The sequence below is a fragment of the Meles meles genome, chromosome 19 (assembly GCF_922984935.1).
Source record: "Meles meles chromosome 19, mMelMel3.1 paternal haplotype, whole genome shotgun sequence".
NCBI classification, from domain to species: domain Eukaryota; kingdom Metazoa; phylum Chordata; class Mammalia; order Carnivora; family Mustelidae; genus Meles; species Meles meles.
Genome location: NC_060084.1, coordinates 40202359 through 40225259, shown reverse-complemented (window position 1 = coordinate 40225259; position 22901 = coordinate 40202359). Strand labels below are relative to the sequence as shown.

Sequence of the window (22901 nt, the reverse complement as noted above, 5' to 3'; positions counted from 1 at the left end):
TTATTTCCATGTTGTCCTTTTTCATAGTTTTCAGTTCACCTAAATTCTCCATCTTGTCATTTAATGTCTTAAATATAAATAAGCACAGTTACTCTAAAGTCTATGTTTTACACTCTATTATCTGATTGGACTGTGGCTATCTCTATTTCAATTCTGTTTCAGTATTTTTTTTTTTTTAATTGAGTGGTATACATTGTATATTTGGAAATGGAGAGCTACTTTGAGGCCATGGATTAGGTTATCACCCTTCATAGCAGATTTACATTTGCTTTGGACAGGCAGTTAGAATAACAGCCTCTCCTCCTCAGATTAAGGTATAGCCTTTCTTGTGTCTCAGTTCAGTGACTAGGGAGGTTCACCATAATCTCTCCATGTTGGGTGGACCACAACTCCAATGTCTCCTCAGCACTGTGTAACCTCTGAAGTCCCTGTTCAGCTCTCTGCCTTTTACCAGATATCCTCTGGTAAGCCACACACATGTGCTTAGTCACAGACCCAAAGGGAACTTCTCAGGTTTCTTTCTCTGCAACACCCTCCTCTCTGATGCCCTGTCCCTCCAACTCCTACCAAATCCTAGCCACCCTAGCTATGAATTCCAATCCATTTCTTTCAGTAAGTCTGCCACTGTGTGAGCTCCATTTCCCTGTGCCATGGTTTCGAAGACTCCAAGGAAGAAGGGCAGGGTGAGATTGGGACTCTTCTTGTGTGCTTCCGTTCTCTTAAAGTTTATAGTCCTGGGTTAAGTGCTACCCAAAAGTTTTGGCTAGACCCTGGTTTTCTTTTCAACCTATCTGTGGTAGGCAGTATCCTAAGATGGCCCCCAACTATGCCACCCCCTGGTGAACATGCTCTGTATAATCCTCTCCACTTGGGTGTCAGTGGGCCCTATGCGTAGGATGGTTATGATCATTATAATGTAATGATGATTACATTACACTCTGTGGAAAAGGTGAAGGGACTTTGTGGATGATGTAATTCAGGTCCTAAGTCAGTAGTTTATTTTGAGTTAATGAAAATGGAGATTATCATGGAGGGGCCTGACTCACTCAAGTGAAAAGCCTTAAAAGAGGAACTGGACCTTCCTGGATAGATGCTCTCCTGCTGGCCTTGAAGAGGCAAACGGACATGTTGTAAAGTGTGAGTGGAGATGAGTGGCTTCCAGGAGATAATGGGCTTCTGTGCCCACAAGTAATTTGATTCTGTGACTGATTTATTGTTTGCCACAGAATTGTGTACATTAGTTCATATAATTCTTTTACCAGTTCTGATTCTAGTATTATGTCTTCTTTCACATCCTTAAATGATGTATTTTTGCCCTTTCTAAGTCAGATTTTTCCAGGTGTTTATTTCATTAGTCTTTTTAAAAGAACTAGCTTTAAAACACCAGCTCTTTCTGGGATTTGTCCTTTCTACTATTTCCCTAGTTGGTTGATTTCAGTTCTTTTAAATTTTTTTTTTTTAAAGATTTTATTTATTTATTTGACAGAAATCACAAGTAGGCAGAGAGGCAGGCAGAGAGAGAGGAGGAAGCAGGCTCCCCGCAGAACAGAGAGCCCGATGTGGGGCTCGATCCCAGGACCCTGAGATCATGACCTGAGCCGAAGGCAGCGGCTTAATCCACTGAGCCACCCAGGCACCCAGTTCTTTTAAATTTTAATCTTCCTAGTTTCCTGATTTGTTGATTCTAATTTCTTTTTCATGATGAAAAATTTCAAACTAGCTTAAACCATAGCAACTCAATCTTGTTTGGTCTGTATGCCCCCATAAACTCATTTTGATGTAAATAAACCCTGTCATTATAATTTCATCTGCAAATATTTGAAAAGAGGCATACCTCATTTTATTGCACTTTGCAGATATTGCTTTTTTTTTTTTTAACAACAAATTGAAGGTTTGTGGCAAGCCTGCACTGAGCAATTCTTTTGGCACAATTTTTTCAACAGCATTTGCTCACTTTGTGTCTCTGTGTCACATTTTGATAATTCTTGCAATATTAAACTTTTATTACATATGTATTTTTTTTCAAGATTTTATTTATTTGAGAAAGCAGGCATGAGCGGGGGGAGGGGCAGACTGATAAGCACACCACCCAGGCATCCCCCACCCCCACCCCAGTGAACAGGGAGCCCAACACTGGACTCCATCCCAGGACCCTGGGATCACGACCCGAGCTGAAGGCAGACGCTTAACTGACTGAGCCACCCAGTGGCCTTAATATAGTTCTTTTTTTTTTTAAGATTTTATTTATTCACTTGACAGACAGAGATCACATGTAGGCCGAGAGGCAGAGAGAGAGGAAAGGAAGCTGGCTCCCTGCTGAGCAGAGAGCCTGACTTGGGGCTTGATCCCAGGACCCTGGGATCATGACCTGAGTTGAAGGCAGATGCTTAAGTGACTAAGCCACCCAGTGGCCTTATTATATTTCTTAGGATGATCTGTGATCAGTGATTAAGACTTGCTGAAAGCTCAGATGTACATTGCTTTTTTTGGACATAATACTGTTGCACACTTAATAGACTACAGTATGATGTAAACTTAACATTTACATGCATTAGGAAACTAACAAAATTATTTGACTTACTTTATTGCAATGTTTGCTTTATTGTGGTGGTCTGGAACCCAGTCTGCAATATCTCCAAGGTATGCCTGTATAAATTCTAAAACAGGAGGACTTAAAAAAAATAACAAGTCTATATCACACCTAAAAATGTGTAATAATTCTTCAATATTATCACTGTTCAAAGGGTTTACTAGAGTAGAGCTGGGGGACAGGCCAGAGCCAAGTTCAAGATGCCATCCTCCCAGAATACTCCTTGCTGTAATGGTTTGGTTTTCAAACACTAAGAAATACATTTTATATGGCACCTCAGTTCATTCATGCCTACATGTATGACAAACAACTGCTGCACAAAACAATACTTACGTTCCCCATATGGGCTGTCCCCTTCCCCTTCTCCTTTCCCTTTCTTTCTCTCAGTCTTCTGATGTTGGCTGCAACCCACTACACTGATTTCACATTACACTATTTTTCTATTATTTGCGCTTCAAAAACAACACTATAAAGCCAATTTCTGAGTATTAAATTAGCTGAAAAGGTCTGAGATGAGTTTCGATGCCATTTTTGAAAGAAGGGGCAGAGAAACAGCATTTCATCTTCTGTGTGCCTGGTGTCACATGCCAAACCATTCCCTGTTCAGTTCATTCCTATCCTGAACCTTTCATTTATCGTACTGTTTATAACTCTTCCTATGCTAGAGGCCATTTCAGCTCAAGAGCTTAAGAGCTTTCTAAGAGTCAGCACAAAATATCTGAGACCCCACAGCCAGGTTCTTCTATTTGGAAGTACACTGGTCTCTCTATTTCTGCTTGGAATTTCAATATCTGCTTTGAACAATTAATAGTCGAATACACTTATGTACAAGCTCTTACCAAAATGTGGACTACCACCCATCTTCCTCAATTACTGAAAACTGAGAATTAATCAACAAGTAGAAACAATTCCAAAGGTGAAAACAAATAGCATTTACCTCTTTGAGGATAAATTCTGCTGATAGCAGCCTTCTCTTTAGAAATACAAACTATAATCTGAGGTTCAAGTGAAACAAGTAATGAACTGTCAAACCAAATTCCATGAAAAATAAATTCCTACGCCATTAGCAAGTCCAGCCAAGACCTTGGCCTATCTATCTTGAAGGACTAGACTCCATGTAGCACGTATTTAATACACTTCAGGAACTGGTTCCTTGGTTTTTGACCTTCAAAGAAAAGAAAGACACTTCATCTTGTGTACTTTAAAAGGCTTTATTTAGTATATAAGCTCCGTACAGTTCAGTACAACAAACTATAAAAGCTCTTTGTAAGATTTTACCCAGAGGATGTTAAATACAGAAAGTCAATTGCCAGTTGCCACAAGAAAGCAAGCCGCTCTCATCTTGAAAGTTTTTTCCAATAACAGGTAAGCACTCTCTTCTGGGCCAAAAGGTTGTCATATATAAAGCATTTGGGAGCATATTAACCAAGATACATGATCTGAGAATGTCTTCCTATTAATTCCAAGGTTTAAATGAAATTTTAAAAATGGAGTATTTTTATGTTAACTCAGGTAGGTTTTTGCCAAAGATGAGCTAAAACCGGTACATCTTAGACAAAGTTCCCATGGAATCAGAATACACATTTTTAGTTAGTTGTGAAGAAAAGATGCAGACCAGAGGAAGTATCTACATCTGTCCTTGCCCTGCCCCACACACACGCACACGTGCATGCACATCCACACACATACCCCTAGCCGACCTCACAAAGTTCAAGAAAATAATCTCTAAGTGGACAACAGATGGCCTAGATAACACCTAATTATGCTCCTGGCTCATATATCTGAAATGAATCCCTATTTCTTAAGTCTGTAATGAAAGACTGACTGAAACCTTTCAACTGTAGTAGAATCTCTATTAGCCACTATGATCACTATCAGTCATTTAATGAAATCATTTAATGAAGTAAGTAGATTCAAGTAGGGAATCATAACTTTAAAAATATATAATTGTCCATTCATTTGCTAATCTTCTGCTGTGAAGCCAAGGTCTTTCCTTTGCAATAAGGGTTCAATGGTTCCAGTTCTATGCTTGCATAAATCATACTAGTAATATGATGGTACATTTTAATACCTCTGGTCAGTCTAGATATTTTTAAATGTGGAGTGAGTACTTTAATCTATGAAGCAATCAAAGCTCAGAAATTTTCTTGAATTTTATGTTTTCCCAGTATTTTAGAATTTTCCCAACCACTCCTAATTTATTTAAAAGCAATTTTTACTAGCCACTCAACCTTTATCAAACCTGACCAAAGCATTCCAGTTAATGTTCACAGAAACCGCTTTTTGCACGCCTATTTCCTAGGTTTGTGTTGAACTGTGTCCTCACAACAAGGAGAACTGGCAAAGAGCAGTTGGCACAGGTACAGAGCACACAGGAGGGAGCACGGGCAGGAGGGGACACGGGGAGTGGTCTGGTCAGTCAGCTCACAGGAGGGATGGAGACTGCCAGGGAATGGTGAGTCACGTAAGCAGAGGACTGTTAAGAGCACTTATTGTACTTCGAGGTTCTTCTGAATGCTAACTCTGAAGCAAAATCAAGTGGTTATTTTATCCATAAAAAAAAAAACAACAGCCACAATTTGAGGCTATTACCAAATATGACCACAGCCACAGGGATCTGTGTGGTGGGAAGCAAAGGCCCCGGGTGGTGCGCTCTGGCTTGGTAGCAGGCCAGGAGTCAGTCATTCTTCCTTTTTCCTCCTGTGGACTCCAACAAGAAGGTCATAAAAGAGAAACTGATGAGCACGAAGAATGTTTAACATGATTTGTTGACAGACTTGGTCATCAGAAAAGAAAAATGCTCTACATGGTCACAGTGTCTTGGAAAGAGTGTATGCATGGATTCTGTCTTACAAGATTTTTTTTTTTTTGGCACTTCATATTTTTCACTGAAGACTCAACACTCAATGTCTTGGCAACAGTGGCACCTAAACTAGGAGAAAAAGATTCCTGTGTGCCATCAAGGCGGAGATGATCAGCATACAAATTTAAGTACATGTTTCTTATACTGAGGCTCCATATACTTAAATGCTTAGACTAGTGCATCTAGAAAGAGTTGAAATAAAACGGAAATCTATCAAGAAGGTAATAGAGGACTTGAAAAACAAAACTATGTGGTCTAACACGTACCTTACATGTGCTTCATTTCAACTAAGAGTAAGGCACTCGCTGAAGGATGAACTGACCCATGCTGTCAGCCACACCAGGCATGCATCATTACTGGCTTAATTACAATTTTAGTACTGATTAAAGTGTTTTATTATTGTATTATCCTAAACTGCAGTGGTCTCCAACCTTATTACAGGATACAGGAAAGACATAATTCAGGAATTTCAGCTGCATAATCTAGTAACCCAGCCAGTGTCAAATTTTTTTTTTACTTAAGTTTTGATAAAAAAGCCGAGTATCCTGGAGTCCAACATGACAGTGTAACATTTCTTTTTGAATACCGTTTATTGAGTAGTAACTGAATGTGAAATAATTTGAACACGTGATATATCTATTTTGATGTCTCGGGTAATGTACTTCCCTACAACTGCAAGGAGAAACCTTTACATCATTTCCAACTGGCAAGAACAGGGGAGAAAGTTAATTTCATTAGCCATCTTGATTTAATTAAATGTGCAATATGCTTTTATCAGCAACTTTTACATGTCCCCCTCATTAGAAATTAATTATAAAAGCAATTATCAAAAAACTTTTGAACAGGTATACATGATCCTCTTTGTTGTTTACAAATAAGCATGACTTAGAGGCACTTGGTTACCTTTTAGTAAGAAAAGGAATAACACTACCCAGGTCCTCACAGTAAGATTGGAGACCACAAATCAAATTGGTATGAAAATGCTCTCTGCCAAAAATATTGTATTAGTGAATTAGTAAGATAGAATGTTTTAAAAATATTCAGACTTTGCAAGGTTCTAGGCTGTAAAAAATACAAACGCTAAAAACAAAAAGTTTAGAAAATTTTGCAAACCCAGTAAATTTAAATGAGTAAGAAATGAAGAAAAATTTTCTTACTTGCAGAATAGGCTAGATAGTATCAATAGATTTTAAAATAACACTAAACAGTAACAAAACCTGCATGGCTACATCACATTTCTGCTCCTTTCATGACTTACAATAAGGAATTTGTCACACTTTTCTGTATCCAGCATTAAAACATGCACCCGCATGCACGTACACACGTACACGTACACATACACACACACACACACACACACACAAAACATATACTGAAGCACTAAACTTTACATTTCAGACAGTGCACAATGAAAAGTTTTAGATATATACAAAGATCTAACATGATTTAAAAAAATATTAAAAGCATGACAGTTGGAAAGCATTATAAAATTTTTAGGTGAAACAGGACGATAAGGAGCTTTTTAAAAAGCCATCCATTGGTCTTCACTAGTGAAACAACACTAAAGAAGTTAATTATGCATCCCCTTAATTTGATTCTACCCTAACTGTCTGAAGTCAATTAACAGTATTTCAATCCTGAACAGCTTCTGGATTTCCACCATGATGTGTGGCTGTTCAGGCCACCATGGCCCACTTGGCGTTCTCCCTAGCAATGAAATTCTAGACCACTCCTAGGAAGTTGAGAACCTTTAGGCTAAAGAACATTAATGAAACAAGATAAAAAAGACAGAAGCTTGTGTAAGATACTATCAAGGACGGTAACGCTTGTGTAAACATCTCTACAACTTACTCATATCACAGCTTTGTGGTACAGGCTACAGGCTACTTAACGACATATGAAATGTTACTGCTGAGTTTCATTAGGATGGACTTTCACGTATCAAAAATAGAGGCGGAACAGAGACCTTGGTTACTTGTTTCTCGATAGCTTGTAAACGTGGAATGTTTTGTTCTGGAACACTCTGGTGAAGTACGCTGTGTAGGGCGGCAGGTTCCTCTTTATCTCTTCACAGAAGCGGGGGTGGCCTGCGAGTTTCAAATCAGGATCGTTCTCTCCTGGGCCATCCATCATCTAGAGCCAAAACAAAACCAAATACAATTTGAGGGCAAAAATCATATTTATAGGAGACAAGAGAAGTAGGAATAGGTGTTGGGTTTCTTTGAGAGTGGTATGTTAGGTGAACGTAAATTGTATTATTCAACGTCAGCAGCTACTGGAAGATTATCGGGTCCACCCCTTCCCCTTCGGAAGTGTAAATCAAGGCTCAGGAGGGGAGCTGGTTATCACACGATGATCACCTTTAACAGCAAAGCTAGAAGTAGAACCTGGATCTCCTTGTTCTTAGGAATGTACCACACTGTTGCTCTCACAAAAATGCAGTACAGAGAAGAATGACTATGACCAGAGGAAGTCCTCCAATTCATTAGATGGCCTAGCTGGAAAAAATTATACACGGATCAAAATCTAAATGCATGTCCTTGGTCTGTTATCCTCTGAATTCAAGATCATTAGGGACAGTTACTTTCCTTGGGCGAAAATTTGAATCTCACGTTCTCTTTCCTCCAGGTTTACTGAGGCGTAATTGGCGAATCAGACTGTGCACAGTTAAGGGATACAACCTGATGGTCTGATACACGTATACATGGTGAGATGATCATCACAGTCAAGTTGAGGAACACATCCGTGCTGATCAAAGGACAAACGGGCAGTTATTAGCCAACTGAGTCCCACGGCTCTTATGTACAGCACAGGGACGACAAGTAAGACACTAGAACCACACGCTTGAAACTTGCCATGAGAGTAGATCTCAGGTGTTCTGAATCTCCAATTCTGTACAATCAACTGTTTTTATTTTTTTTGAGATTTAGGCCAGGTATATCCTTTTTTCCCCATTCATTTTTTAAAAGTATCTGTCAGCTTTTATACCAAATAGTTACAGCACACGTCACCTCTTAAAGGTAGGAAATCTGCTTGTGCTAATCTGAGAGCTGGCATAGCTCCAAGAACATTTTCCTCAGGAGAGGAGGGAGAAATAGCTTGCTCTGCTCTGGAGTGGAGGCTTGGCTACAGAGAGCCATCTTTGTGGCACTGTGCCCGTGGACAAAGGAGACAATGACAGGAGCAGCAGCTGGAAGGGAGCCCTGCTGTCACAGTCACATGCACGTGCCAGCCAAAAACGCTGCTTCGGAGCATCGGTTTTCAAAGGTTGAGGTTTTGTTTTTCATTTTAACAGCAATGCCTTAAAAAATGGGCTTTCTGTAGTGCCTCGGGTCACAATCACCTAAAGACAGAGCTGCTCTATTTGACAGGAGGTTGGGGCCTGAAGCCCCCTCATCTGTCCCCTCACCAGCCTTCGTGGCCGTCACTGAAGTGCCAGAGCCTGGAGTCCCACAGGGCGCGGTGAAGCTGGGTACTGGGTTCATGACCTTGTTCTGTCCCGTACAGAGCTGCAGAGCAGACCCCTGTCTCCAGAAGCCCCGCCCAGGACAAGGGGACAGGCTTACGTGCCCGTTGGCGATGTCCAGCAGGTCCCGCAGCCGGCAGCCCCGTTGGTGCCTTCGCTCGTAGCAGATGCTGTCTTCCAGGATGACGTAGTCAGTGCCAAAGGACCTCAGGAGGGCATGCACGTCCTCCGGGGACCTCTTTGCATAAATCTGATAAACCTGCAAGACGAGACAAGAGGGGAAGAGGAAGAAATACCACTCAACTGCCAGGGAGCTACTGGAGGGGGATCTGACGTGGTAGCGTCCCACAGGGGTTGAGCCGAAGACCCAGACACTCTTCCCACGTGGCACCTCACTCGCCCGCAGGCCTGCAGTGTGGGATTGCCGGAAGAACACGGCCATTACTCAGCCTTGCGACAAGGAAGAGTGCATCATGCTGAATACATCTGGATTTAAACACTCAAGAGACAGGGTTCTAGAACGTGTCACTGGGAGTTACTGATCGCAGGTGCCAACTTGAAGGCTGCTTCCTGGAGGTATATCACGCGGTGGAGTCAGACACACTCTCTACCTTTAAAAAGATCTTTGGACAAGAGGGGCCACTGGACATGATGGCACGGGCTGGGGTAACTACGCCTGTAAGGAGCGCCGGCTTCTGACCACCTCAGCTGTGGAGAAGGACCACCAGAGGTCCCGGGGCCAGGCTGCCCCCCGCTTGAGCAGCAGGAGGCCCCACACTTCTCTCTCTTGTCCTTCCTGGAGCGAGAGCAACTTGCGGCACGCAGCGGCAGTTCAGCAGGAGTGTGTCCTTCCCGCTCATCACCAGCGTCACATCCCTCGTGCGAAGACACAGATGGCGTGCGCCCCGTGCTCCGTGACTTGGCATCGGGAAAGGCTAGGTATCTTGCGTGTGTGCAGGGTAGAGCTGCCGACTCCCTTCCCACACACTGATTTCTAATGACATGTCTGTGACTGAAGAGACGGGGCGCCAAGGGCCAGGGAGCTGTACGACGGGCGCTCTGCTCCACTAGCGAGGGGTCTGCCTCTGCTGCTGACACCGCAGGGCCATCCTCGCCAGAGTCCAGCAGGGGCCTTGCGCCGACGGTGTTCCCAGGACTTGAAGGTCACAACCGCAGAAGGGCACCAGGACCTTCAGGATGTCAGTTTTGTGAGAGCACAACCCTGGATCCCCAGACACGGGCGGGGTCCTGGAGGTGGTGGCATGCAGGAGCCCCATGACCTGCCCTGGCTTCTCCGCCCCTCCCCTGAGGCCCAGCCACACAGGCCACTTCCCCGCTGAACTCTGGGTGTGGGGAGCCAGGGACCCTCCCTGCTTCCTCCAGCTAACATGGGGTGATCTCGAACACTTGCACCAACTGAAAAATTCCCATTTTAGTAGGACTCTAGGTTCAGATATTCTCATAAAATCCAGGGGATTTAGTAAAAATCATGAGCTTTTAGGCTAGCTAAATCTCAGGCCAAAACAAGACTTTTCAGCAGATTTTCAGCTACTAAGATTAAGAAGTGACAGATAAAAAACATTAAAAAGTTGGAAGCCACCGCTGGGGAAGACTGAGGGAAACAGGTGGCCTCCTGCAGCGCTGACTGGAACGTGACTGGTGCCGTCTGTCCAGACAGTGACTTAGGACTGTCTGTCTTACTCAGAGACAGACGCCCATGCTCTCTGCCCCTGCGCATCCACCTCTGAGAACCTGACGTGCAGAGCGATATGTATGCACGTTTACCATCAGGAGCATTGTTTATATAATTGCCAAAGACAGGCAGACAACCCAACTGTTAAATAAAATATGCTACATCTGCATAACACAATTTCTGTAGGCTTAAAAACAAGAAAGCTGTTAATATACTGATCTGGAATGAGTGTAAACTACAAGGGCCAAAGAAACCAAGAGGCTGTGTGTGACTTGTCCATAAAGGAGGGGAAGAATATGAATACGGGGTGTGTGTGTGTGTACACATTTGTATACGCATAAAATCCCCATGGAAAGATATACAACAAACCAGTAACACTATCGTCTCCTGTGAGGGGAGCCAGCAGCTGGCGGAGGGCTGGGGTGTACACTTTTCACCAAGAACACTGGTTTATCCTGAAGTTGGAACTATGTGGCCATATTACCAACTAATGCGCGCATGCACACACACACACACACACACAAACACAAAAGTCCATAAAATAAGTGACCAGTGTGCCCCTACTCCTTTTCCTTCTCTCGCTGATTCAAGAGCTGAGAGCTTTGTTCTCAAATATTCTTTCTGGTACTTTGCAAGCTGTTTTTCTTCCGTGATTCCTCTAACCAAGAGGAACATATCTGGATGCCTCTAGTGGACATGGGGCAGGGCAAAGCCTAGACTCAGGAGCCACCAGCCCTGTGGGCTTCAGGCCCGACTTGCCCTGATCAGCTACTTGGGAGGAAAGGCCCGCCCGCCCGCCAGGCCCTCACCGCTTTGGTCCGCTCCCTCAGACTGTTGTCTTCGTAGTGCGGGTGGTTGGTCAAGGTCCTTCCGGTGCACAGCTTGACTCCGGCCAGCAGCTGCATGCTCCCAGCAAACACGGCCTTCCGGGGAGTGTTAGAGCTGAAAGATTTCAAGAGTCTGAATTAGCCTCCCGGCTAAGATCTCCTCACAGACAACAACAAACACAACATCGCACTCCCAGAATCACAGGGCTGCTGCTTCAGAAAGGGCTGAGACTTCAGGGAAAATGCAGGAGGCCCCTTGGCATTTGCACTCAAATTGTTTCACCAGGAACTTCTCCGTCTGTTTTTGACAACAGTTGGGAGACTTCTCATTCACTGTTCTGCTGGCTTTACTCTTACAAGGAATGGTCTTAGGATGTGGGCATCTCCTGGCTGGAAATCTTCCAGGCTAAATCCCATAATCTTGTCCTGCTCTGGCCCCTGAGGGGCAGATTCTGACAAAAAAGAACTTAGAAGACTTGTGTTTTGTATTAAACTTCAGGAAAGGGCTGCCGAGAGTGAAACAAATTAGAAGGCCAGAAACTGCAGCTGATCGTAAGTCAATTCCAACTTGTTTTTGTTTAAGACCAGAAAAAAGATCACAGATATTATGATAAATTACTTTCCAGGAAAAAAAAAAAAGAATTCATAAAAACAAAAGAACACAGAGGATTCTGAAAAAGCTAGTAATTTGTTACTCAATACGGGGATATGCACAATTTCTATGTGGAAACACAAGTATTTCCTTAGTCCCAGTTATGAACGCGTAAGGAACGTGGGTGCTCTCACATTACTAAATCATGACCTCGCTCTCCGCCTCCCTGTGGGATGTGAGGGACAAGGGTGGAGGATGAAGGACAAGACTCCCTGGCTACAGTAAGAGCATTTTTCCTTCTCTCCCTGGAAAAGAAGAATCTTAGTAGTTGATTTTAATTCCATATTTTTGGGAACCTGGGAGTCCCTTTGCAAATTGACAAGGTGTCAGTTTATTGTGAAGGATATGTGTGCCTTTCTACAGACCCTTCTCAATGCGGCGCGTCCTCAGAGGCCCACTGAGAACACCATGGGCCACATGTGCCCTTCCAGTGCTAAGAAAGAGGATCCTTGGCCTGCCAGGGAGAGTTAAAAGATGGAGAAAGTTTTGAGGAGTCTAACTGAATATTAAAACTCAACATGCTCTGTAGAAAGGCCATCCTCCTCAGCATTTTTGGAGATCAGGGCAGAAACTTACTGTGGTGCTACGTTTCTAAGAGAGGCCACCATCAAATTCCCCTGTGGCAGAAGGATGGTCATGTACATCAGCGTAATGCTAAGACTGTGGTATGGATGTCATCCAACAAAGGCCTTAGGGTGCCTATGGGTAAGATACCCTACAGTTCAATTCACAAATAATTTACTTGAAGACCTCAGGATCCTTTTTCTAACAATGACACTCTCAGTCAGTTCTCAATGATGACACATTACTCATGTCAGAGCCTAAGGTGTGGATTCCAAGAGAAAACAGTTTCCAGTGTGGTTGGCCGTGCTGGGTAGGTTGTGAGCATTCTAACTAGCAGACCCAGGAGAGCTCAGGAGCAAACGGATATTTACTCTATTCCCTTGAACTGGCAATTTACAGGGAATTCTTGACATCTGCCCCATGGAGTCAGGGGGACACGAGGGTTTCAATGACAACACGTGAAGGTGTAGTGCTCCTTAGCGGGAGGTTTTACAAATACTTAGTTTAATTCAACTGGCACTTCCGAAACACTTGGTCTGGGCCGCCCTCACCACAGCATGCCAGAACTGCCAAGGAGAGTGAGCGCCGGCAAATACTAATTCAAGAAAATGTCAACGTTTTCCCTACTCCCACCCACAGTCTTTCCTTTTGTATGCTCCTAACTGGCTTAAACGATTCCACCACAATAAATAATGCCCCAAAGTGGCTGTCTTTGGGGGCCGCTGGCCTGAACAGATGTAGAATGCAGGAAGGAGTGAAGTCTGGTCTCCCCGTCTGGCGGAGCATGCGGTAGCAGCGAAAGCTAACCGTGGCTGACCTATCCTGGTTTCTACAGTCTATCTGCCTAGAGGGTCCCTAGCTGGCCTTTCTGCACAAATGACAAACCCGGCGGCTGAGCTGAGAGCAGCCATTCAGATCTTCAGACTGCCTTCACATCCCCATTTTGGATTAGAACAGGAGTCCCCATCAGGGCGATGCACAGAGCTGTTTCTAGCATATACCTATTTTATAACTGCGGCAGACACGGATGACTACTGTCTATTCATGGCTCAACACCAAGGTCTCATCTTCCTCCCTGACTCTGATCATACCACTTGGATGACTCACACAGTTCACAAAGGTTTCAAATGTCCCGAGTCCTGAACTGCTTGCTGGGGAGTCACAAAGTTATTCTTTATTCAGTCAAACCATAGCACAGACGGCCTACTGTGTGCTGGGCTCACTAGTGGGGCGCCTGGGTGGCTCAGTGGGTTAAAGCCTCTGCCTTCGGCTCAGGTCATGATCCCAGGGTCCTGGGATCGAACCCAGCATCGGGCTCTCGCTCAGCAGGAGCCTGCTTTCTCCTCTCTCTCTCTGCCTGCCTCTCTGCCTACTTGTGATTTCTGTGAAATAAATAAATAAATAAAATCTTAAAAAAAAAAAAGGGCAGCTCACTAGCTAATAAGCAAGGGGAGCCTGACGCAGCTCCCACTACGGGCAAGCACTTCCGAATAAAGGAGGGTTAGTCTGGCATGTATTTACTAGTGCTTTCTGTGGGCCTTTAGCTATCCTGGAAACAAGACACACCAGACAAGGTCCAACCATGGCAAATCTAGCTTCTCTCCTCTGGGTGCTCTAAGAGCACCTGAGTTTCCCCTCCCCCACAGCAGGTGCAGACCCCGGGAGAGCAGGGTGATGGATCCCATGGCTGCTGAGAGGCCTTGAGGGAAAAATGAAATAAGCTGTACTCATTTGTGAGGTGTTTTAATGTTTGGGCTCATTAAAAGAGTCAGAAAGTTCAAAAGGAATGTGATCTGTTTCAACTGTTGGTACAAGGATCTTCTGGATTGTTAACAGTCTTTCCCTAAGGTCTTTGGTTTCATTTAAAGTAGCAAAATCCAAGTATCCTAATGCCTATAAAATGAACCAGAAAGAATACTTCTTTGAAAACTACTGACTTCCAAGCATAGCAGAGATGATGTTTATTCGCTTTCTTCTGCTGACTTCGTTTTATATGCTAGCCCCGTGCTAAATCTGGGACATTTCACTGCTACTTTAAATATTTAAGTTTACCCGTAAAGCAAACGCAAAGTAAAACAAACAAGCAAAGTGGAACAAAATGAAAAACAATCACACATTTTCTGAACTTTAAGAAAACCCTAGATTCACTGTGTTTTATATTTTCTGTGGTAAACTTAGTCGGCAAAGGGGAAAGGCATCCTTTGTCCTTAACTTAAAATATGCAGTATGGCAGGTGTAATGCTGGCCAGTCTTCCTTCTCAGATACTTCTGCTCACAAGGTCTGTGGTCTGTGTCTAAAATAGCTAATGTGCTTTTAACCACTGAATGACACTTCTCTATTATAGAAAAACAAAGCAATTTTTACCAATGTTTGAACAAATGATGTATAAAATGAAAGGATAATTTGTTTTTATAGCTCTCTGCCAAGCTCTATAGCAGGCTGCCCAACCTGCAAACAATTTATTCTGTAAGAAATGTCACTAAATAATGACAAGGACTCACAGGTCAAACGGATTTACATTACATAATTTAAATGTCATTCCAGGAAGACCTGATGGCATTTTGAACAAATAATCTCATTTATTTTTGAAGCTCTAAGCTTCAACAAGTTAATTACTGTTGAACTAATGGGTAAACTGAGCATTATAATATAATGTGTGAACATTTGCTTTATCTACACTTCAAAAATTTATAGAATTATGCAAATACCACAAAATGACTCATTAAATATAAAAGAGGCTTATAGGCATTTAAGGTCTGAACTTAACCTTCATCATGTTTAAAATATCCGGTAATTCCTTCTGCTTTGATAAAATGCTAAGGAAGTTTGGGCCATTTTCTTTGTCCCATTGAGAAAATATTGTATATGTGGGCTTCATCACTGAAAAGAGACTGCTGCTAGTGAAAAATCTTCTAAAGCCCCATAGTTAAAATGTCATATCTCACAATATTCAAATCTGTTAGAAGTGTCTTAATTGCACAACGTCAGAGAAGAATTTCAGGAGCCAAGACTGAAACACTCAGAGGTCACAAAGGAACGAGGTACGAAGCCCACCGTTGTGGCGTTTGGCCTCATGTGCTTCCTAGTCACACAGAAAGCCCAACAAGTCTCTGGGCTCACTGAAAGTGATACCAGAACATGAAAAAAAAAACAAAAAACAAACCCTCAAAAAACCAAAAAGCCCAACATACCAGGTTTTTAGTCTTTGTATTTAGGAAACATCAGCAAAAAGGAGTTAATATGAACATGGGCACTCAAATCTGGGGGGAGCAACAGGCGACTCGCCCATGGAAGGGGTGGGGGGAGCGGCCTCCCAGTTCTTCCAAGGAAGGTTCTGGGGCTGACTGAGACAACATGTCCTCGCTGATTAATGAGGGACTGAATCTCAAAGTGTTCTTAATTTTATACTTAAATTTAAATCTCTACTCTAGGGGTGCCTGGGTGGATTAGTTGGTTGAATGTCTGACTCCTGATTTCAGCTCAGGTCATGATCTCAGGGTCAGGAGATGGAGCCCTGTGTCAGGCTCCACAGCCAGCATGGAGCCTAGGATTCTCTCTCTCCTTCTGCCCCTCCTCTCACTTCTTTATTTCCCTCTTAAGAAAAAAAAAAAAGGCCACCCCATTTGCACATTCATCATCATGTCCTATATATAGCTGGTGCTCAGTAATGAGCTGCTCAATTGTACTCATAAGTATACGAGTTCAGAGAAAACTCCACGTATCAAGGCATTCAATATTTTCAGAGAAATCAAATCCCTCCAGGATGGCCCCTCTGCTGTTAAGGAGTGGTATCCTAAGAAGTGGTCCTTTATCTTCCGTGGAGGACATCTGGTTAGCCAATAGAAGGTCATACCCGAGCCCCTCCAAAAGAAAAGAATGAAGTCTTGCTGAAGTGATGGAATCTTTCAATTTACCCTCCAACCCCGAGAAGCCCAAGTGAACAGCAGGCAAGACCTAATCTCCAAATGGACGCTCAGGGTCCCTGGCGCACAAGAACGATGTCTAAGGCAGGCGTTACCGTGGGTCTGCCCCAGCGCTAAGTACGCAAAGCAGAGATCGGGACATGGCGGGTGAGCTTCTTTCCAATGCTCCCCACAGGAGGTGCCCTGTACCATCATGGAGGGTCACTGGAGGTTCACCTACAGTTTCTGCAGGTCACTGTTTCTCATCCTGACTCATCTTCAAGGGCAGCCATTCTGCGATGGAGGGTGCCTCCCTGCCCCCGTACGCGTTGGAGGAAGAGGGACGTGGCCGGTATCGTGGCGGCTGGCTGAGAACAGCAGCACACCGGGCGGAGGGGGAAGGCATTCCTTTCTCACTGATACGGCTGGGTCCCCATGGGAGGCCTGGGGGCTGCCCTGAGACAATGTCAGACTTTCAGCCACACGCCACGTATCCTCAGGCCCGTTCTCCAGCCCAGCTCCGCCCTACTCGTGTCACAGGCACATGTGACCGATCAAAGTACTAAGATGAAAGCTGAAGGTCATATTTTATATTTCAAAAGCAGAAGAAATCAAGGCGAGTAAAAAGAGTATGAAATATATTCCCTTGTGTTTGGAATGGAAGGCGACAGACCAGAGCTGATTTAAATGTTGATTTAAACAAATACATTTTGTGTCTAAATAGACCCTATCCTGGCATATATTCATCATCACTTAGCTTATTTCGTGAACATGCCCAGCAGCTATTTTTTGCAAAAACAATAATTTGGATTTGAAGAATTTTAAGAGGAAAACAAGTAGGAGTAGATCACAACGGAACCAACATTTTGGAACAATACAAAGCTTTCCAGTTGCTAAGGATTTTTTAAAGAGTAAAAAGAATATGTCTCCACACAGGGGGAGGACCATGTTAATGAGAGGAGAAAGCACGGAACAAAGATCGCTTTCCCAAATGAGAGAAATAGCAGACTAGCAGACGGTCTTCTTTATACCAGGGATGTAATCTCTCATCCACAATTTTTCAGAACCAGAAATGTCACTTTAAATAATCTTCGTGAGGACACGCATGGAAATAGAGGCTCTCCGGTAAGTACATCCAGGCTGACACTGCCAAACACAACTCGGGACCTGCTAGGCTGTATGTTGACTGACGCTATGACTCCTTCCCCTACGACCGGGGAGTGGAGGTGGGCTGCCTACAGCAACGACTGAGGTAGATCCGCCAGACCCGCTGGCTTCGGATTCTACCAGAAAGCAGGTGCCCTGCACATTTGTACCGAGAGTGCAATTTCAAAAACAGAAAATATCTGCCTCACCTTCAGATGTACGTGTCATGAATTTCCAGCTGACTATAGTTAATGCAAAAGTAATTAGCTTTTCTTTATATGAATAACCCTCTTTCCCCATACACAATAAATACTGAAGGAATTATTTACTCTATAATTGTCTGCCATGATTTAAAGTTAAATAAATATATAAAGACAAAGCCTGCTTCGAAATCTCAGCACTGGAAATATATGAAAAATTATACTCCCTGCATCTAGTCAGAGCCAGTCCGACATTGGGACCAAATCCACATATATATTTTAGACATAAATCTCTATAAAAGCCACGTATTGCACTCAAGAGACCCACGCTATCAAACATTTACCATCTCTTAATACACAAGCGGTGCTAAACTGTACCGGTTAGTCAACATCAGTCACGAGCAAGTGCCAATATGGCTGCTAAAATTCTAAGGGATGGAGACGGTACAGCCGATGTCTTCGGAGTACGTCACACAAGATTTGCGACATCTATTTACATGTGAGGAATTACACTGCTGCTTTTTGGTTATAAAGCAGGGAAGTACAACAGTACAGGGCACAGGAATACTGCTCTGGGTAGAAAAGTTTCTTTGTGCTGGTGGGAGGCCAGTCTCCCTAAACAGAGTTGGTCCTGACGCCGAATGCTGAGTTAAAGCAGCAGAGCGCAGGCACCAGTAAGACCCAATACAATTCCAAATACCATGATGATCCAGAGAGAAGCCTTTGTAGTTTCAGTTTCCTTTAGCTCCAGGCTTGGGTAAAATGCTTAGTTAAAATGCAATGTGCAAGGAGCTAGCAGGACTCTAACGGTGGTTTACAGTGTCATTTTTACATGATTAGCAAGGAAGGAATACTTCCCTGTGTTAGTAGTCACAGAAAATCGGAATGGTATTAAAATGAAAGAAATGATCAAGGTGAAATTGGTTGAGAGTATAAAACTTTCTTTCCATTATCCTCCAGCTCTGTTTTCCTCTCCGTGTGGGTTTTTTCCCTTCTTTGTGAGATTGTGGTTAGAGAGAGTATTTCTTGGATGGAAAGGAATTATTTCCAAATACAGAGTTTTAAAGAAAAACTTAAAAATAAATGTATCTTCACAATTAGATTCAGAAAAAAGGAAATACCAGGTGAGGTCTACAGTGACTCTTAAAAGGCACTTTACATTTTAAAGGTTAAAAAAAAATCCTCTTACTTAATCCAGTTCATCAGCTCCACTGTGTCTGGATCATAGAATTCTCTCAACTCGGAGAGTTCATCCATCATTCCTGGCCAGAACTGAAATTAAAAACAAAACAAAAACAAAAACAAAATCCACCCCCGCACCCACAACTATTGCTAAGATTCAAACGAAAGAGGAGAAACTGCGTAGAACTTGCAAGCTACATGGACAGGACAACAGAAGCATGAGACCGACCTCCTTCCACCATGCGCCCTCCTGGCATCAGGCAAGCTGAAGTCTGACACCAGTTCCCCAAACTGTCTTGAGCCCAAGCTGATCAGGGCGGGAGGGGTCGTCAACTTTTTTAAAAAGAGCTTTTATTTTACTCTAGCGAAAATGCTGTCGTATGTGACGTTAATATCTAGGCAAATGTTAATTTGGAGAGGACAGGAATGGCAGCCACCAGGAAGCTCACAGGGTGTCAGACACTCTAACTTCCTTCGTGCCATCTATGCTTCAAGACAGAAAGTGCCCTCCCAAGACAGCACGGCTGTGGAGCTGCAAACATGCTCTGGAACACAGAAATCTCCTTCACCCCCGCAGCTACCCAGGGAGAAAGTGGACCCAGAAGGTGCCATCTCTCCTGCTGTTCACTTTTTATTTTACTCGTCTGCAGACGCTGGCTCGGAGAGATGACTTGACCAGGTCACAAAGGGGCAGAGCTACCGCTAGAAACCTGACTCCGCATCCAGCCCCCTCCTCACTGTGATCACAGCGTCTGCACTGGAAATTTGGACAAATGCCCTGAGCTGTTTAATGTAACTGCAGGTACAATGGGAGAGAAGAGTATTGGAAAGCAGGACTGTCCAGGAAAATCTGATGCACCTGAATATTCTATTTATGCCACCGTGGCCTCCTACTCAACTTGAGCTAGTTAAGGTGATGAAGAGAAAGTGTAAACATCCCACTCCAAGTCCATGGCTTTTCTAACATAATTGCCTGTTTAATTCAACAGTTAATTACACGTTCACTGCTGTATCAAATGATGATCGGCTAAGAAGCTTGATCATCTATATCCGCCCTCGGGTGAACAGCAGAATTCCTATGTTGGAAGAAGGCCACTGACAATGGGTCTGTGCTTCATTAATGTGGGAAATGTAGTGACTGTACTTCAGAACCACTAACTGGAACCAGAGTGGCACCCGACTGGCTGGTGGCTGGGCGTCAGCCCTGTCACTTTATCTCATCATCTCATCTTCAGCCATTTTTAGTGCTCATTCCCATCTTATCCCCTGGGTATGTGAACCAGGAAAACTGCTGGTGATAGAAAACCAGCTTTCAGCACTACCGGTTCCAAGTTTTAGAAGAGATATAATCATAGTGATTCCATGATACCTATGTAATATTTCAGTTGTCCCTATTAATTTCAATAATCAACAGAATGCCAACTTTTTAATGGTATATCCTCATTCCTTTGGTATAAAACACATATCGGAATCTATAAATTCAATGGGTATTAGATATTTTACCAGCTTGGAAGTTGCTGTTAATTCTGAAAATGTTCAAATCTAGTAACACCGTCTTGTGATAAACTTTTTAAACAACGTGAAAGTAAGTGTTGGATCACTAACTGCTGCTTCTAAATGATATTTCAGCAATGCCAGTAAGTTCATCAACACGAGGGTAGTGATTTTATTAAACTCCTGGTTTTAGAGTGAAGTGCATGCTTTTCCCTTTTAAAAAGGATTGTTCTAAAGAGACATATAGCAAAACTGCTAGGAACAAGAAAACCTGAACTCCTCATTACAATTGCTCCGTGAATCTCAAAGTCAGTCTTTGAAATCCAGTTTATTTTACTTACAGTTAAATCTTCAACAGCTGGAAAACAGCCTCAGTTTCAGGGTACTTCTTAATATACATAACATCTCTATTGTCTTTGTGATTTCACATTTTGAGAGGCTGCAATATCTAGACTGTTTTGTGCAGTGAAAGCTGGACTTTCTCCTGAAGTCCAGGCCTGAGAAGGACAGAGAAGAGCTGAGAAGGGCTACGCTGATGCTAGGCTAATCTTTGGAGGGATTCTTTTGAGTCACTCTCTTACTCAAAGAATGTCTGTGTAGATTTCCTGGAAATGATGGGTTTTTTTTGGTGCTATCACTTTTTCTTGTTTTTTTTTTTTTTTTAAATAGTAATGGTTTTCAAGAGGGGTGGGTGGAGGGATTTGGCTCCATGCCAAGGGGAGGCTTCCCAATGTCTGGAGATTTTTGATTGTCAGGACGGGAGGGAGGTGCTGTTGGCACCGAGGGGTTAGAAAGCAGGGATGTTGCTAAACATCCTGCAACACGTAGGTCAGCTATGACAGGGAATTACCTAGCCAGAGCACATTTCTGACTCGACTCCCAGAGTTTCTGATTCAGGAGGTCTGGTTTGGAGTGGGACCCAAATATCTGTGTTTATGACAAGTTCCCAAGTGATGTTGATGCTGCTTCTCTGGGGACCACACTTTGGGAACCAGTGCTGTACCACGTAGTTTATTTCTCCTATACTCTCCTTCCTCAATTTTACCAAGAACAAGAGACTTAAGTCCTCAAATAGCTGTAAAAAAATCAGTAAAATTCCAAATACATAGCTGACACTTAAGAACTCAGCCTACGCACAGAGCGACTGTAGGAAAGAGACCGTCATAGTGTGCGTACATTGTTAGCGGGAGCCAAGAAGCACAGTGAGCTCAATCTTTTCTATGAGGAGGGTGTTTTGTCACTCAGAGCCAATGTGGAGAGGTCAAGTTACCTCCTTCATTATTAAACACACACTCTGTTTAGTCTTTAGTCATTGCTTTCCAGAGCTTCTGAAGAAGTTTCATTTATTTACATGAGAGCAATAAAATTCCCAGAGGCCGGGTGGAAGAAATAACCTATTTCTATGTTTTCCAGTATCGGAGTTAGCACAGCGCTCTGCCTGCAAGAGTAGATGTTTTGATAGGAACACGATAGAGCATAAGTTTTTGAAATATTTACAGTAGAATCATCCAATATAGTGATTAGCAAACATGATTTTTAGCCTAAAATGTTTGGTTTCAGGAAAAATCTTCTGTGAAAGTATAAGCAAATAAAACCAAACACTGAGTTGCTCTAGCTGACCCTCTCCATGGGTGACACCCCCCGTAGCGGCCCCCTGCCCAAGAGTCCTATAGACTAGGACATCTGTTGTTCTAACATAAAACCAAATTTGAAGGAAAAAATCTGAACTTAAAAAAAATACTTCAGATTTTTTAAAAAGAGGGTAAAAGCTCAACCAGATAGCAAGAGTCTGTGCTCCCTGCCCAGGTACAGATTCAAGACTCTAAATTTCAAAGATGTGACAAAAGGGTCACCAAATAGCCTGACTGGCGACTCCTTGTCTCTGGAGGAGCATTCTCAGAACTGAAGCACAGTTAAAGCTATTTCAGAAACCAGTCCCCTGAAATACGGAGTTCATGATTTCCTACTGAAACTGAAGGATGGCTCATGAGGCCAATCTGGGACCGTGTACACCCAGCCTCTCACAAAGATGATTTTAAGCATCTAATGAAATATGTAGGTTAAAGTAAGATGCATTTTAGGATCTCTTACTCTGTATAAGGCAGGTAACAGGGAAAAATTATTTTTCTACTTTATTCACCTCAGTATAGGTCTGAAAACACTTTTCTTTTCAGAATTTGCATCAGCTGAATAGTAAGTCAGAATCAAAATTAATTAGAAAAATTAAACTGTAGTTGTTTTTGCTATAATATTTTTTTACTTGTTAAATACTATTTGGGAAACAGATCAGTTTTCTTATCAATGCCAAGTGCCTTCATGAG

General features: G+C 43.0%; 1 protein-coding gene across 6 annotated transcripts in view; it reads right to left on the bottom strand.

Annotated features, from left to right (window-relative positions):
* Nucleotides 1-3785: 3785 nt before the first annotated feature.
* The window catches only part of DPY19L3 (dpy-19 like C-mannosyltransferase 3), a 70640-nt gene continuing 51524 nt past the window's right edge, over nt 3786-22901 (bottom strand). For 4 of the 6 annotated variants that reach the window (XM_045987481.1, XM_045987478.1, XM_045987480.1 and 1 more), the window contains 4 exons: nt 19094-19176; nt 11422-11554; nt 9020-9178; nt 3786-7586 (listed from right to left, as the gene is read on the bottom strand). In XM_045987481.1, the coding sequence (XP_045843437.1) occupies nt 7425-7586; nt 9020-9178; nt 11422-11554; nt 19094-19176 (537 nt within the window). In that variant the 3' untranslated portion in view covers nt 3786-7424. The remainder of the gene's footprint in view (nt 7587-9019; nt 9179-11421; nt 11555-19093; nt 19177-22901) is intronic. The other 2 variants (XM_045987482.1, XM_045987483.1) reach the window with 2 other exon arrangements.